This window comes from Morone saxatilis, unplaced genomic scaffold (genome assembly GCF_004916995.1).
Source record: "Morone saxatilis isolate NCDOM2014 unplaced genomic scaffold, NCSU_SB_2.0 Contig16, whole genome shotgun sequence".
In the NCBI taxonomy this organism is placed as follows: domain Eukaryota; kingdom Metazoa; phylum Chordata; class Actinopteri; family Moronidae; genus Morone; species Morone saxatilis.
In genome coordinates, this window is record NW_023339718.1 from 26,093,222 (window position 1) to 26,107,678 (window position 14,457).

General features: G+C 40.3%; 1 protein-coding gene across 1 annotated transcript in view; it reads right to left on the minus strand.

The window, feature by feature from the left end:
- Positions 1-14,457, minus strand: part of LOC118326156 (protein Niban 2-like) — a 44,238-nt gene that overhangs the window by 1,348 nt on the left and 28,433 nt on the right. Inside the window, 9 exon segments of the mRNA XM_035659082.1 lie at positions 3,684-4,055; positions 5,318-5,429; positions 5,832-5,944; positions 7,690-7,783; positions 7,785-7,799; positions 11,100-11,255; positions 11,419-11,606; positions 12,416-12,578; positions 12,948-13,052. Of these exon segments, the coding sequence (XP_035514975.1) occupies positions 3,684-4,055; positions 5,318-5,429; positions 5,832-5,944; positions 7,690-7,783; positions 7,785-7,799; positions 11,100-11,255; positions 11,419-11,606; positions 12,416-12,578; positions 12,948-13,052 (1,318 nt within the window).

Sequence of the window (14,457 nt, forward strand, 5' to 3'; positions counted from 1 at the left end):
GCTGTGCACAAGCCTGTAGTCTGCCGTTGTTGTTGTTGTTATGACGCGTCTAGCGGTGGCGGCTGAGGTCAAAGGCTAGAGAGGCGGGGCTAATACGTCATCTTTTCTGAAAAAATCCGTATTCGCCGTCCAGACGACTCCGGGCAATCCAGCGTTTTGGGATTTTCCCACTCTGGGGCCCGTTTTCAAAAAATACCGTTTTCACACCCCAAAAACGCCGTATCCGTCTGGACGTGAGCCCGATACGGTAAAGTATTTATCCAGATTCGAAAAAAATGTATTTGTGTGGACAGGCCCTTAGGCCACACTTTTATGTCACACAAGGCTTTGGCTGAAGTCATATGTGAGTCATTAAGGTCACAAGGCAGTCATGAAAACTGTAGCCATGTGAAAGACTGTAAGGTGTGAATTGTTGCGAAACTGCCTGCGATGTCTGCCTGTAGCTGATAATTTGTGAAACAGCTTTGACCTGGATAGCTGAAAATCCTCATGGCTGGGCTTCACTGGATGACCTCTTTTATACGGCAGTGTCCTTATGTAACAGGACTTCCATCACAACAAGCTATACAGTGGTTTAAATCTGGTACAGATTGATGATTAAAATATTCTTTTTAGTCAGTGAAACACACCATTTAGCGATTCTTTAAAAATATTCTTTACTGTTTACAATTGTTGGCATGTGTTGTATTAAAAGTCACAGTTACCCAAGAGGCCAATCACCGCCTTGATTATAGGGGCCGTGATGATGCTAGCGCCACATACGTAGCTGCATCACCATCACACCTGTAATCAGACTCAAGAAATCCCTCGTGGGTGTTGCTGCAGTAATGATGTAGTTCTGAATTCCTCACTTGAACGGCGTGACTAGATTTCTCCATATGTGAGCATGTTTGGCATCCTATGGGGAATGGGACTGTCAAGCATGCAAAAATCATGTCTGTAACTATAAATACTGCTGATGTCCCATATTTCAGGTGAACAAACAACAGGCAGCTTACAGTGCTGGTTTCAGCTCTGTACTTATCAGATTAGTCAAGTTTAAGTCTCTCAGATGGGAACTGAGTCCCATCATCCCTTTTAGGGTTTGTTTTTGTGCGCAGTTTCAATTGCACAGGGACTAGACCACCATACAGTATATGTGTGTGTGTGTGTGTGTTCATGTATGTCTGTAATGCTCATCAGTATTCATCTGCCAGAAATATGCATTTTTAGAATGGGCAGTCGTCTGGCTGTGAAAGTAAGATAACACGAATATTGCACCTTTTTGAAAAGAACTGAAAGGGGACAAATCTTTAAGCACTTGACCCTCTGCCCTGCTAAAGAAAATAGCTAAGTATGTAATTTAAAAGTGTGAAACGTGATTGCATGTTTTTTAGCGGTTAAACCACTTGCAAAACCATTTTGAGATTTTCCCCGTGCCTAGATAAGGAGACTTTGAAGAAGCAATTTCATGTGATGTTAGTCCAAATCCATTCCCCCGAAGCCTTTAAGCTGGGGCTGAGATCTCGCTGGTGTGAGGAGTTTGTGTCTTACTGATCAGCTAAGCCCTGTGCCTCTTTAGCTGCCACTATTCACCGCGGCACTCCCTTATTGGGACACACTTCAGCCTCACACAAATCAGAAGGGTAACAAATGGCAGGAAAGCAGGTTCAGAGTTAACTGCGAGGCTTTGGAAAAGCAAGGAAAGGACTTGTGTGATATTTTCAGATAAAGGAGAAAGTAAAGACTAAGAACAGAGGAATAGCCTTTAGCCATTAGCACCAAACAAATCAAAAAGCATAAACGATGAGCAGAGCGAAAACAAAACAAAATCCAGACGATTGAATCATCATAAGAAACAGCTACATATTCCATATGGTCCAACAACATCTGTTGAGCCCCCGCTCCTAACTGTGCGTCTCCCTCACAGAAGTTTCCCATAGTTTTAATTAGCAACTTGTCTGCCGCTAAAGGAACACCACGCTTGTTCAACTTTATCTGCAGCTTTCACTGCACGCTCTGCGATTCTCTCTAAACTCGCCTTCTCTGCTCTCCTTTGCCGCTCCGTGATGGTTTTTTAAAATCTCTATCAGTTTCCTCTTGTCTTCCTTCCTGATGACATGACACCAAAAAAAAGAAAGAAGAGAGCTGTGAAGGCAGTCGAGGCATGTGAAAGGATTGCAGGGCAATTGCACGAGAAACAAACATCAACAACCCACGACAGCAGAGGCAACAGTCGTGGATCGTCATCTGCGGCGGCAGCAGCAGCTCCAGATTACATTTACCCCAATTTACACTGAAGAGAAGAAGAAGAGAGGAGGGGAGATTGCAAATGACATTACAGGTTGTTTGTTGTTTGCTGCCAAGCTGACGAGAGAGAGGGAGGTCAGATGGTTAAGTGAGGTTACATGTTGAGAGAGAGTGTGTGTGTGTGTGTGGTTGTGTGTGAGAGAGAGACAGAGTGAGCGAGAGAGTCATCCACAGACACAAATGCCAGCACATCCGCCTCGGGGAGGAAACATAACGGTAAACCTGATGAACTCATGTTATCTAATCCCTACTGGAATACACACACTCTCTCTCTTTCTGTCTTTCTCTCTTTCTGCCTCTCTCTCTTTGGCTCCTTAGCTCATTTTAAACAGAGCTTTGGCATGCTACCTTCAATGAGAATGCTTTTCATCAGTACAACATCACGCTGATAAATCTTTTATTTCTATCTGCACCCAGTGATTATGACACTGATTATGACGCATTAGTGTCAATAATTGATGCTATCCAAAGGAACACAGTCTCCATATTAAGGACACGGTTATGAGAGCTTAGGAGCAGGTAGAAGGAATTACCCGGTGTAAGCGATTAGTCACCGGTGCATACACACTGTAGGGTGATGCTTGGTTAAAAAAAAAAAAGTTAAAACTTAAAGTTAAAACCCCAAGCTATTGCCAGCTCCATGCTAGTGTTGTAGTTGTTTGGCCTTGTCTTCATCTTTTAAAAAAGTACATAAAACACTGCCCCTGAGCACTTGTGAGTGTGTGTGTTTTAGCTTCCCTCATCTTTCATTTGCACGGTCAAAACACTGAAGTTCAGTAATTGGATGGACATGTGTACCATAACTCAAGCCACGTTTATCTCACCACTGCTTGCCCTCAGGCAAGGTCTGAGCATAGATAAGCAAAACTGTCTGCAGAACTCTGTACTCATCTGCGGCACTGGGGCTTTTAATGTGAAATCCAATAGTTTCAGGGTCAACTGATCTCTGACAGCATGTCTGGATGTATTATTCAATACCAGTGGAGGTTCGGGCAGCAGGAGGATGGACACAGGATTACAGACAGGCCAGCCTGTACATACAAAAAAAAAAAACAATCCAAGTGCATGTCCTTTAAAGATGCAAAGAGCAGAAGTACACAGACAAAAACAACAACATTTTTTTTTCTTCAGTGTGGTGGCACATTATGCAACAGACTGAAACTTGGAGTCAATCCACAGAGTAGAGCCGTGGCTTCAAGCTAAAGCTGCCAAAAAAAAAAAAAAAAATGATGGTGTCTGACCCCTGCAGGGTCACGCTGAAGTTCTGCCAAACAGATCCTGTTATGGCTCACGCATACGGTCTCAACATTTTATTTTTATTGCTGTCATGTTCAATCAGCTCCTTTGAGAATAAGGTCACCCCCCCCCTTCTCCTCCCGTCTCTCCATCTCCATCTCCATCCTTCTCCTCCTCTTCCTGCTCCTGCTCCTCCTCCTCCTCCTCCTCCTCCTCCTCTGGGATGTCGTTGACCCCGGGTACCTCTATGCATGACTCGCCAGGCAGGACTGGGGAGCCTTCCACCTGGATCATGGACACAACCTGCTTCATCCTCCTCCTCTTATGGGACTCCTCACCTTGCCCCTCAGCGTCACCCTCAGCATCCTCCCCTGTACCGTCCACCTCCTCCTGCTGCTCTCCGCCGTACTCCCCGGCCCAGTCGATGGAGGGGTTTTCTCCCAGTAGGTGCAGGCTGGGGTCGCTGTTGCTGAGGACAATGCTGTCCCTGTAAAGGTTGTGTCTCCTCTGAACAGCCGCCTCCTTCACAGCTACACACAGAGAGAAGAGGTTCAAATGTGCTTCAACAGGACGGGTGACAAAGAAAATGTATTGAATTACACTACTGCAGCTATGCAACTGCTACAATACTATAGAAAATTCTTCATGAGGAATGAAATGGGATGTACCATTTCAACGATAGGGGTGCTCAGTGACAGTTAAACAATATAATACAATAAACCATTTAACAAAGCAAAAATAACAAGGTAATCAAGCAAACAATAAATATCAAATAATAAACAAAAACAAAATCAGGAGATCATACTACAAGCTAAGCATGGAAATGGATCATTTATTAATTTTGGAAAAGTATTAGTGGCAGTATTGATAGCATTTAAAGTTAACAAAACACTGATCTAAACCTGCCTTTATTTGGGACAGGCCTTTAATTCCTTTTGCACAAAACTGTTGTTCAGCAAAGATGGGAAATGTTATCAGATTGTTTATTTAAAACAGTCTGAATATTACTTCATAAAAATGAGGCTGTTGAATAACATTAATTACAAATCATTCATTTGATCATATGGTTTCTGTAAAATGAACTGAAGGATTGAATTGAGAAGAATCTTACTGATCTAACAATGTGTAGCACGTCCATATTGACAAAAGTTTAAACATTTATATCTGTGTAGGTGATTTAAGCAGCATAAAACTCGCTCAGGTGGGCGACCTGGTGGGCTTTAAGAGGTTTTATCCGAAGAACTTCTATAAAATTATATTATTATTTGTCAAAACATGTAGCCACACCCCGCTAGTAAAGGGGACCTGCAAGTAATTCTGACCAAATTTTATGGTACTGTACTTACTCCTCCCTGCCAACAGTAATTAGTTACACTATTAGTTATATTACTTTCTCCCCACAGAATTGGTAATTGTGTCTTTTCTCCCCAAAATTCTGACTTTACCAACCATTAAAATCCAGTTTTGTTTGTTAAAATCAAAGTAATGAAATATTTCCAGAAGCCGAATGCCGAACAAACTAGTTTCCTCCATGATTACAAAAGTAAATCCAGGGATGTGATTGTACCAACATAAATAAGATTGTAACTAATTATTTTTGGGGAGGTAACTGTAATATTATTACTGAAATGTATTAGTAACTAGTTACACTACTAGTTACGGGGGAAAGTAATATTATTGCTGTAATATTATTATTAGGAATGCCTTATTGCCCAACACTGTATAGGAGGTGTTTTTATGGACATGTGTGAGTGTAAAAACAGGCAGGTGAGTAACACTGTAGAAGACTGACCCATCATGATGTCCTTCATGACAGAGTGCAGCACCACCTCCTCAAAGATGTTCTCCACCAGGATGAAACGGGAAAAGTCCTCAAAGATGAGCTCTTGGAAGCGCGGCAGCTCCTGGTGTTCAACAACAAAAACCTTTTATCAACTCAATTCAACTGCTTTATACTGAACATCCTCATCCTCACTCGGAGAGTTAGTCAGTTTTTCCTAAGAAATACCAAAACAGATAAAGATGGTAGAATCCATCGTCAAATACTAGCACATGTTGGATGCACACTTTCACTACATGTTGTGTATTTTTCATTTAGATACATGATAGATTTGGTATGGCAAGCCCTTTTAACATCTGCTCAGTAGGACTGACATGTTGAAATGTTAATTTAAGATATCTGTACCACAATTTAGATACGTTATAATATATATTTTCACATGTAGAAATTACAGTTTGAATAGTCAGAACTGGTTTAGAGATATCTTTAATTGAACTATAGACAGACCTATAACTCCGAGACTCACCGAGGCACAGGAAGGGCTGAGCTGCTTCAGCATGTAGGGGATGAAGATCTGGAGGAGAGCCTCACGGAAGAAACGCTTCCTCACTGTGCTGCTGTCATAGTCAAATTTCTGGAAAAACAACAACAAATGAACAAAAAAGGAAAAAAAACAAGAAAAAGCATTATTATCACTGCATGAGTTTACAGTGAAAGCCTTCCTCCCCAAACTAACATTTTGTCTGAATGATCGCACAGCAAGATATATCACCAGTGGTAGAGAGTAAATACAGGGGAATACAATTTACTCTAGTACTGCACTTAAGTACTTATTTTGGGTATTTAACTTGAATATTTAGATTTTTTGTTTTTCTACTCCACTACATTTCAGAGAGACACGTTGTACCTCTTACTACATTACATTTATTTGACAGATATAGTTACATAAATATAGAAATAAAATGCCTTTAGAAAGAGCTGCAATACAGCCCTGTGCCACCAGTGTCTGATTTATTAGAAAAAACCTTAAAAGTTTCATTTTAAATGTTTGGAATCCTTCAATAAATTCACAGTAAAACATTTCTTGTCATCATGCAATATCACAGATCTGAAGCTGCATTGAACTGACTGAAAACTAATAAGACTAATCAACAGTTTATAGCAGTTAATGATTGCACTGAAAATAGGAATATTGAAAATAAAATTTGGTTGATTGAACTTACATTTACATATTTTATAATTTAACTTATAGTTCACTTATTTGAGGAATTATGCATGACTGATATAAACATTAACATTTATTATAAATGTATTTATTAAAAAAAACGTAGTAAACTACCATTTACACAGAATTAAGATTCAATTTTAAATAAATGCAGATTGGGTAATATGGGCTATATAGCAGACACCAGCCATAGACTCTTTTCATGTAAGCCACTTTAGACTTGTTTGTTTGACCACACATTCGAAAATGAATGTAGGGAGAATTCCATTTTGCTGCTTCGGAGTTCAGGTTCCTGGTACTGTATAATGCTGGCTCATGCCACACTGGTGGCTTTGCTGACTTACTGGGGACATAAAAACAGAGCCGTCGTTAATGTCCATTAGTGTGACTGTCTGCTATGACAAGTCATAAAGAGACAAGTGGAGGTAAAATATTCCTGCCTTCTGGTTTTAGGATTAGGTCAGTGTTTTGCAAAACTTTTTCCTTAAGGGAGGCCCTTTTCTTCCGTAAGTAAAACTGGACAGCGACATTATTTTCATGGGGTGTATATCAATAACAGTACAGGACAACTGTAACTGTACAATGACCCAAACAGTTCTTGAACACAATAACTGCAGGACGTTTGTGTAAAATTTAGAGCATTTGGATGAAATCTCAGCACGAGTTATTTCCATTCCAGGCAACCGTTTTATACAATTATCTGGTCTGTATTGTGTACTTTAATATCAATTTACAAATATTTATTCTTCATATTAGATTTGAAAGATTTAAGACTTAATTGTTTCTTCTCATTGTTGTATTGGCTCTTTTGATAAACGGCCTTCATCCTGCAATAAGAAATCATCCAGAGGAGGGAGGCTCTGTTGAATTACAGCTTGTGTTCAGGTCTTCCCCCTTTCTGTCAGATTGCTTTTAAGTTTATATCTTAATAATAAAATAAACTTTACAGATAACAATATTTTTATTTTGTTTTTGCACAGGAATTTAATGAAATCCTGTGATAATATATACTATATATAAAAATGTTTTAAAAGGTTTCTTACAACCTGTGGTTGTGTAGGTGTGTGTGTGTGTGTGTGTGTGTTGTGTGTGTGTTGTGTGTGGTGTGTGTGTGTGTGTGTGTGTGTGTCTGTGTGTCTGTGTGGTATTTTACCTTATATGACTCTGTCCCTGGCAGACTGGATGGTCTTACAGAGCTCTTCTGTAGCCTGGGGACTCCGGCTCTGGTGAAGAATCTGTCAAAACGTATTCACTGGCATCGTCCATTTGCTGTACACCCACACACACACACAGAGAGAGGCTAATGCGTTACATTACACAGACCACAATACATCCATATGTCATACTATAATATATTCCATTTAAGAAACAAAAAACACATTCTTGCCATTTATTAAAATGTTTGTCTGTCTTAATAGTATGTTCTGCAGGGTTTGCAAGCAATATTATAATTGTTAGCTCAAACTCTGCTACATATGTAAGTGGCTGGTGTATGTAGGAGTGTCTGGTAAAATGCATGCATTCAGTGGTTAAATTGCACCCAGTGCTGCTGTCTCTGTCCCATGCCATGATGTACCTGCACACCCTATTCTCTTGAGTTACTGAACCACCATTAGAGGGCCTTCCTACAGCTGTTAGCACAGGCGGAACCTCCTCCAATCCCTAAACAAACTGAACAAACACAAGCTATGGTATAACTGCCCCTTGTTTCTTGAAAGTAAAATGACTTATCTCACGCCACTGGAAATTCTTCTTCTGTTCCATTTAAAACTGAAAAAAACTTACTTGCATGTCAAACAGAAAGGTTCAAAAATCATTATACCCCACAGTAGGTAAGCATACAGTGGCTATGTTAGCATTCAAACTAGAGTCTGGGAACCTGTTCGTTGGAGGTCACACAGGGACAACAAATTAATTCAAATAACCCTACCGAGCTTTTGCAGAATCATGGAGTGTTTAACAATTCAATAATAACTGAATGATTCCCTGCGGCAACACAACTCAAATATTGACCTCAATATCTCCTGGATCTGATCCACTCACTGGTCAACCACAGTCATCTGCTGCTGCTGCCTTTATGAGCTCTCTGCAACATCCTGATTCCAAGAATCCACAAATGCAGAACATGTGATGCATTTTGTGGTCAGAAACATACAGCACTGAAACCTTTTGGTACTTAAGCCTAAAGAGGGCATCTTAGGTGATTTGCAAAATTGGCTCTTGTATTGTAATCAGATTAGAAACACATGCTTGAACAATCTGTACTGACACGATTTCTGATGAGATTTAAAAGGTAGAATATCTTCAGCACCGTTACATAACGGCATTAAATCTCAGAAGTACATGTCCACGGATACGTCTGTTATTTTGAGGAGGACTTTTTATGGAGAAACACAAGCAGATTTATTTCATGTGATTTTAACATGCAACCTCAACTTGCAGGAGAGGTGATCATTTTGTTTCTTTATGCTCTCACGCTACAAAACTACAATATCAAGTCAAGAGTGAAAGTGTGTTCTTGACCTTGGACACAGGATTATGTCCTTGATACTCTATTTGAACATCTATAATTACACAACAACTGGGCAAACTCCATCTGTTGATGAAGACTGTGTGATACAATCAAAAGCTCCAGAACAGCTACTAAACTGTCTATAGTGAGGTTTTTAAGGACATGTCTTATCTTTACAGTGTAGGGCTTGAAAAAAAGGCTTCACAGCTTGGGAATCTGTAGTTTCTAAACAGTACTTGAACTCAGAATGACCTTGAGTTAAAGTGTAGACCCCCCTTCCCCTTACTGGCCCTGGGCCCCACTGAGGAGGTCATGATAAGTGATTTCTCCATGGGGGAGTTGAATGCCAGAATGCCTGCTTCTTGGATCTCTTCCCTGAGACTGAGTTCCTGTGCAAGTCTGGACACATGGGAGATTAATACAATTATTTCAAGGCCCTGGGCTTTAAACAAGACGAATTATGGAGGAGGAAACTATTGCTGTGGCTGGATGCACATACAAAATAAAAGTTACGTTTTACAAGCAATTACGAATTTAAGAAACCTGCCACATGGTAATTTAGCTTCATGTGGAAAGCTTCATGTTTTAACCTGAATCCAAGTGATTTCATTCCAAACTAGCCATATGTCCATCAAAATTAATGGCAAATTAATTAATTAGTAATTTCGGCAAAAGAAAAAGTGCCTAATTCTCTGAGATTCTGGCTTTGACACTGACAAAGTGGTAGTAAAGGGACTTTCCCCTCTCGGCATGTTTTAAATTATGTAAAAATATACTTCTATGATAAAAAAGTAGAGGATAATAAAGTCAGGAAAGTCAAGTTGATTTAGGAGAACACCTTAGGGGACATACATTTTTTTTAAATTAATTTTTTAATTAATCCACATGAAAAAACAAAGGTTTGTAAAGGGATTATTTCTTTAGTAGAAAGTAGTTCCACTGAAAACTGAGCGGAGTGACAAATAAACTTGACTAAACAAGAGAAGAACGGCTCTATAAATAGACATTTTGGCACTGAATAATGACTGTGTCTCTACTACTACAAACCAAGTGTTTAGACTTCCAGCCACAACAGACAAGAACTCTTTTATTCTGGAGGACTGCAGTCCAAACAGCGAGGACACACAACCCAACACTGGTCACATTTCAGCCTTTTATTTTCAGACTGTTGTGAAATCTAACTTTGTATTATTGGAAAGGCTTAGTAGACAGCTTAATTCATTTTGCAGGTGGCTTCTGGGCAGTCCACTACAGCTGGGGTAAATGACTTGTTCAAAAGCCCCTCAGTGGGAAAGGGAATGAACAGCAGAAATAGATGGATACATGGAGAGAATATGAATGGGAATTTTGTATAAAAAGGATCATTCCACCATGCTCACCATAGGTGGCGGTACTCAATAAGAAGTAAGGGTACTCATGGACAAAAATCTGAAGTGCCGGTCCATTTCGGGCACTGTTCAAATTCTCTCTCTCACTCTGATATGGCGGTTAGCAGCATGCATCATTATCTGGATCCTTTGGCTGTTGTGTTGTTAGCTTTGGAAATTATATAATAAAACATCTTTAACGCTTTTAGTGCATGTTGGCCATTTAAAAAATAGGTGTACTGCAAAACATGAAGATCAGAAGCATTTAGTGCATGTTAGGCCTTTACTACCGCCCCATGCATGTTTAGAAACCTGAAGCTTGAGGCCTGCCGTATCTAGTTCCTATTGCTAAACTATGATTAGACAATCGCTGTAACTCTAAATAAACATTTAGATAGATTAGATTAGATCATCTGACTGCTCGTGTTTCTTGACTGGTCGGATTGTGTTGCAGTGATGTCATCGCGTTCCTCCAACCTCAGCAATTAACTTGGCGAGCACTATGTTTTCATAACTGATGGAAATGATACACAAAACTATGCAAATAAGGCCCAAGTTGTAATAAACTGGAATTCTGCTTTAATAATGGAGGCTGCAGCTGTTGACCAAAACAGTGCCCAATTTTCAACCCAAACTGTAAGCTAGACTAGAAGCAAAGTGGTGTAGGTAGTAGCAGTATTAGAGTGTCACCTCTCTCATGAGGATCTGGGCTCTCTGGACGAACACCGAGGGGCTGGAGACATCGAACCTCTGCTGCAGACCCTCCAGACTCAGCTGCTCCACCTTCTCATAGCAGCTCTGCATCTTTACAGGATGGAAGGCCAGCATGGAGATCTTTTCCATGTGCTGAGGAGGAGGAGGAAGAGGAGGAGGGAGAGGAGGAGAAGATTATTTGTACATTTGGCTATACTTCTGTTTCACAAACCATACTGGACTATTAAAGGATTTTGATGTGAATACCAGTTCATGCATTTTAATCCAATCACCACAACCTCCTCCACCTCCTCACCTGTGCTATGGTCTCCTTGGTGCCCTCATTGAGGGTGTTCTTGCTCATGTCCACCAGCTCTCTGAAGAACACATCGCGGACCTCAGAGAAGCCTCGGCTAGTTGGCTCCATCAGGGCGTCCAGGATAGAGCTGATGTAGGGCTGGATGCTCACCTTCAGCAGCTTCTCGGCCTTGGGGAGAACCACAGCTGTGGGGGAATAGGAAGCAAACATGTTTGGTACTCCTTCCATATGTCATTGCAGCACAGCAGCAGCTAAAATCTCTCTTCATACATAAACAGTGTGAGGAATGCTGCTGGTCTGCCTGGTCTCCAGTGAGTGACAATAGGAAGCTGTCAGGCTGCTAGTAAACAGCCTGTGTACAAATGCCAGAGACGTATTAGGAGGGAGAATGGGAGGTTAAATCGAGCGTCAAATGTCAACGGCTCACAGGCAGATGTAAGATAAAACTGTGTGTAAACGATTATCCAGTGTGTGTTTGCAGGTCATATCTGAACTGTCCTTCTGCAGTACAGACAATACTCGCTAGAAAATGCAGTGGTAAGTGGAACTTATGCAACAATGTTGTCAGAATTTATTTTTAACGAGAAAATATCAGTATGCATAGTCCTTCATGAAAGGCTTATCAAAATAAAAGCCTATGGAGTTTGAAGTGTGCCACTAGAATACGGCTTTAACATTTTCCATTTCGTTATAGTTTATTTAGAAACAGCTAGTCAGACACACAGAGCAGCAACAGGAGTCAGAGCCTAGAATTAGTCTGTAATCACTCTGGTGGCACACTCTAGAACACTGGACCCCAACCTGGAGGTTCCGACCACCACTAGGCTTCACAGAGGGTTGGCAAGGCCAATATATATGTATATACATAGCCCTATGTTGTGTATGTTTTCTTATGCAGTGAAGAATAATTAATTGAACTGATGCTCCAGACCATCATAGACAGGTCATTTCAGAAAGTATTTCAGTAGATAATCATGCCTGCTCTCTCACTAACCTCTGATCTTGTTGGTCACATGCTCCTTCGAGGTGATGATCTGGTCCATGTCTGTTCGCATGGAGGCCTCCAGAGAGGAGCGGGCCGCCTCACACTTCTGCAACAACGCCTCATACTGGGCCTGGCACTGCCCCTGCACCAGGCTGTATACCGCATCACTGATCTACACACACACACACACACCAGGAAACACACATTCAGCAAAGTTTTAAATGGTGACAAAGGAATCTTTTTATAAATAGTAGCTGGTACCATCACTGGTGGGTAAAGTAGGTAGGTATTTGAATAAAAGCATAAGTATGCAAATGTGTTTGTGTGTATTACTGGCATTATTTTCTGTCTTGTGACCTAAATGCTGTTTCTGGTTTCCTCCCCCATGAAAACCCAAGAATTATGGGAAACTAAATCTAATAGGGCTTCTTATTTCTTTTTTTTTTAATTAACATGATTCAGATATTCAAACTACAAAGCATCATTTGAATTAAAAATACATATATATTTTAAGTGGAATGTGTGTGGACTAGTTTCTTACCAGCATCCAGTTCTTCTGCCTCTCATACAGTTTGCCTTTGAGGCGGGGGGAGATGAGCTCCCTCAGCTCGGGGAGGAGGCCCTCCATCACCAGGTTAGACAGGATCTACAAGGAAAACAAAACACGTTACACATACGCAAATTCAAGTAGATAAGTTAATACAACTAGAGTATTTTTCCAATCATGTAAAAGCATTGAGTAATATGACAAACTAAACTAAACCTAAATATTTTGTAGAAAAAAAGGACAAATTAGCAAAACATATTATTTTGTAGTATATTATAAATAAAAGCATATGAGCATATTTCCTGTGCAGTATGCAGGAAGCCCTTCTTTTTCTTATTCTTAAGAGCTGCATAAATAATAATCAGAATTTGCATCTGCTACAACTACTTAACTACAATGTTTTTAGGAACCTCCAAAAGAACAGGCGAGGAAGCATGACTACTTCAAGTAAAAAGTGTGTGCTCTCTAACGGCTACAACTGTATGTCTCCTTACATTTCCTGAATTAACACACAACAGGAAGATGGTATGTGATACCGTGACAGAAAATACACGCACCAACATCTACAGTCTCTGCATCCGCCGTTTGATCACCAGGATCTGATAGATAACACAAAGCCATCCACCACAGTGGATCTGATACTTGATTAAAGTTTGACTAGCAATGAAAGCAGAGAACTGCATATCGGAAAAGATAAATACCCTCAAACCTCAACTTTCTCTGAAAAGAAATAATTTTGTGTAATTTGTTGCACTGGATGACCAACCACTGTGTGTGCACTATAGGGGTGGGTGGTACATAATATATGCAATTTTTTATCAGGATAGCTTGATGAATGACCTGACATAAGTTAGCACTGGCGTATATTAGAAATACTGTAATGTTTTCAAACAAATAATATACAATAATTAATGATATAATACGGGGGTATTGGAGGTTTAGAAAGCAATTCTAAAATCATGTCTAATGTGAATGTGTTGACCGCACTTTTATTAAGCAGCAACAATATTCATCTGTCTATTCACTATAATATCACTGTAACACAGCCTCACAGACCCAGAAAGACTGACTATAGTGCAACTACATGTACCTGTCAAATTGATAACAGTGATTTACATGCTCATAAAAAAAAACACAGCAGACTTTGTCCATCGCTGCACAGCACTTCTACCACAATGAATTAATCTCATGTCTATAATCATATACACCATGTCAATGATATAATGCCTGTTCAGTACAAGAGGTATAGAAACCTGGGCCCAACCACGCCTGCAATAAGGTACATACCCTTCAGGGCGAATCTTATGTGGAACCACTTAGACAGCAAATACTCTCACCATGTTAAATACACACAAGAAATCTGGGAGAAATAAGGTTGGGGGGAATTTGGAGAATGTGTTTACATGTGCTGATAGAGCATGATTAATACCCATGTTTACATAAAGCATGAGCGGAGTTAGATTTATGCTTCACCCACAACAACATCCATCCATCCATCCATCCA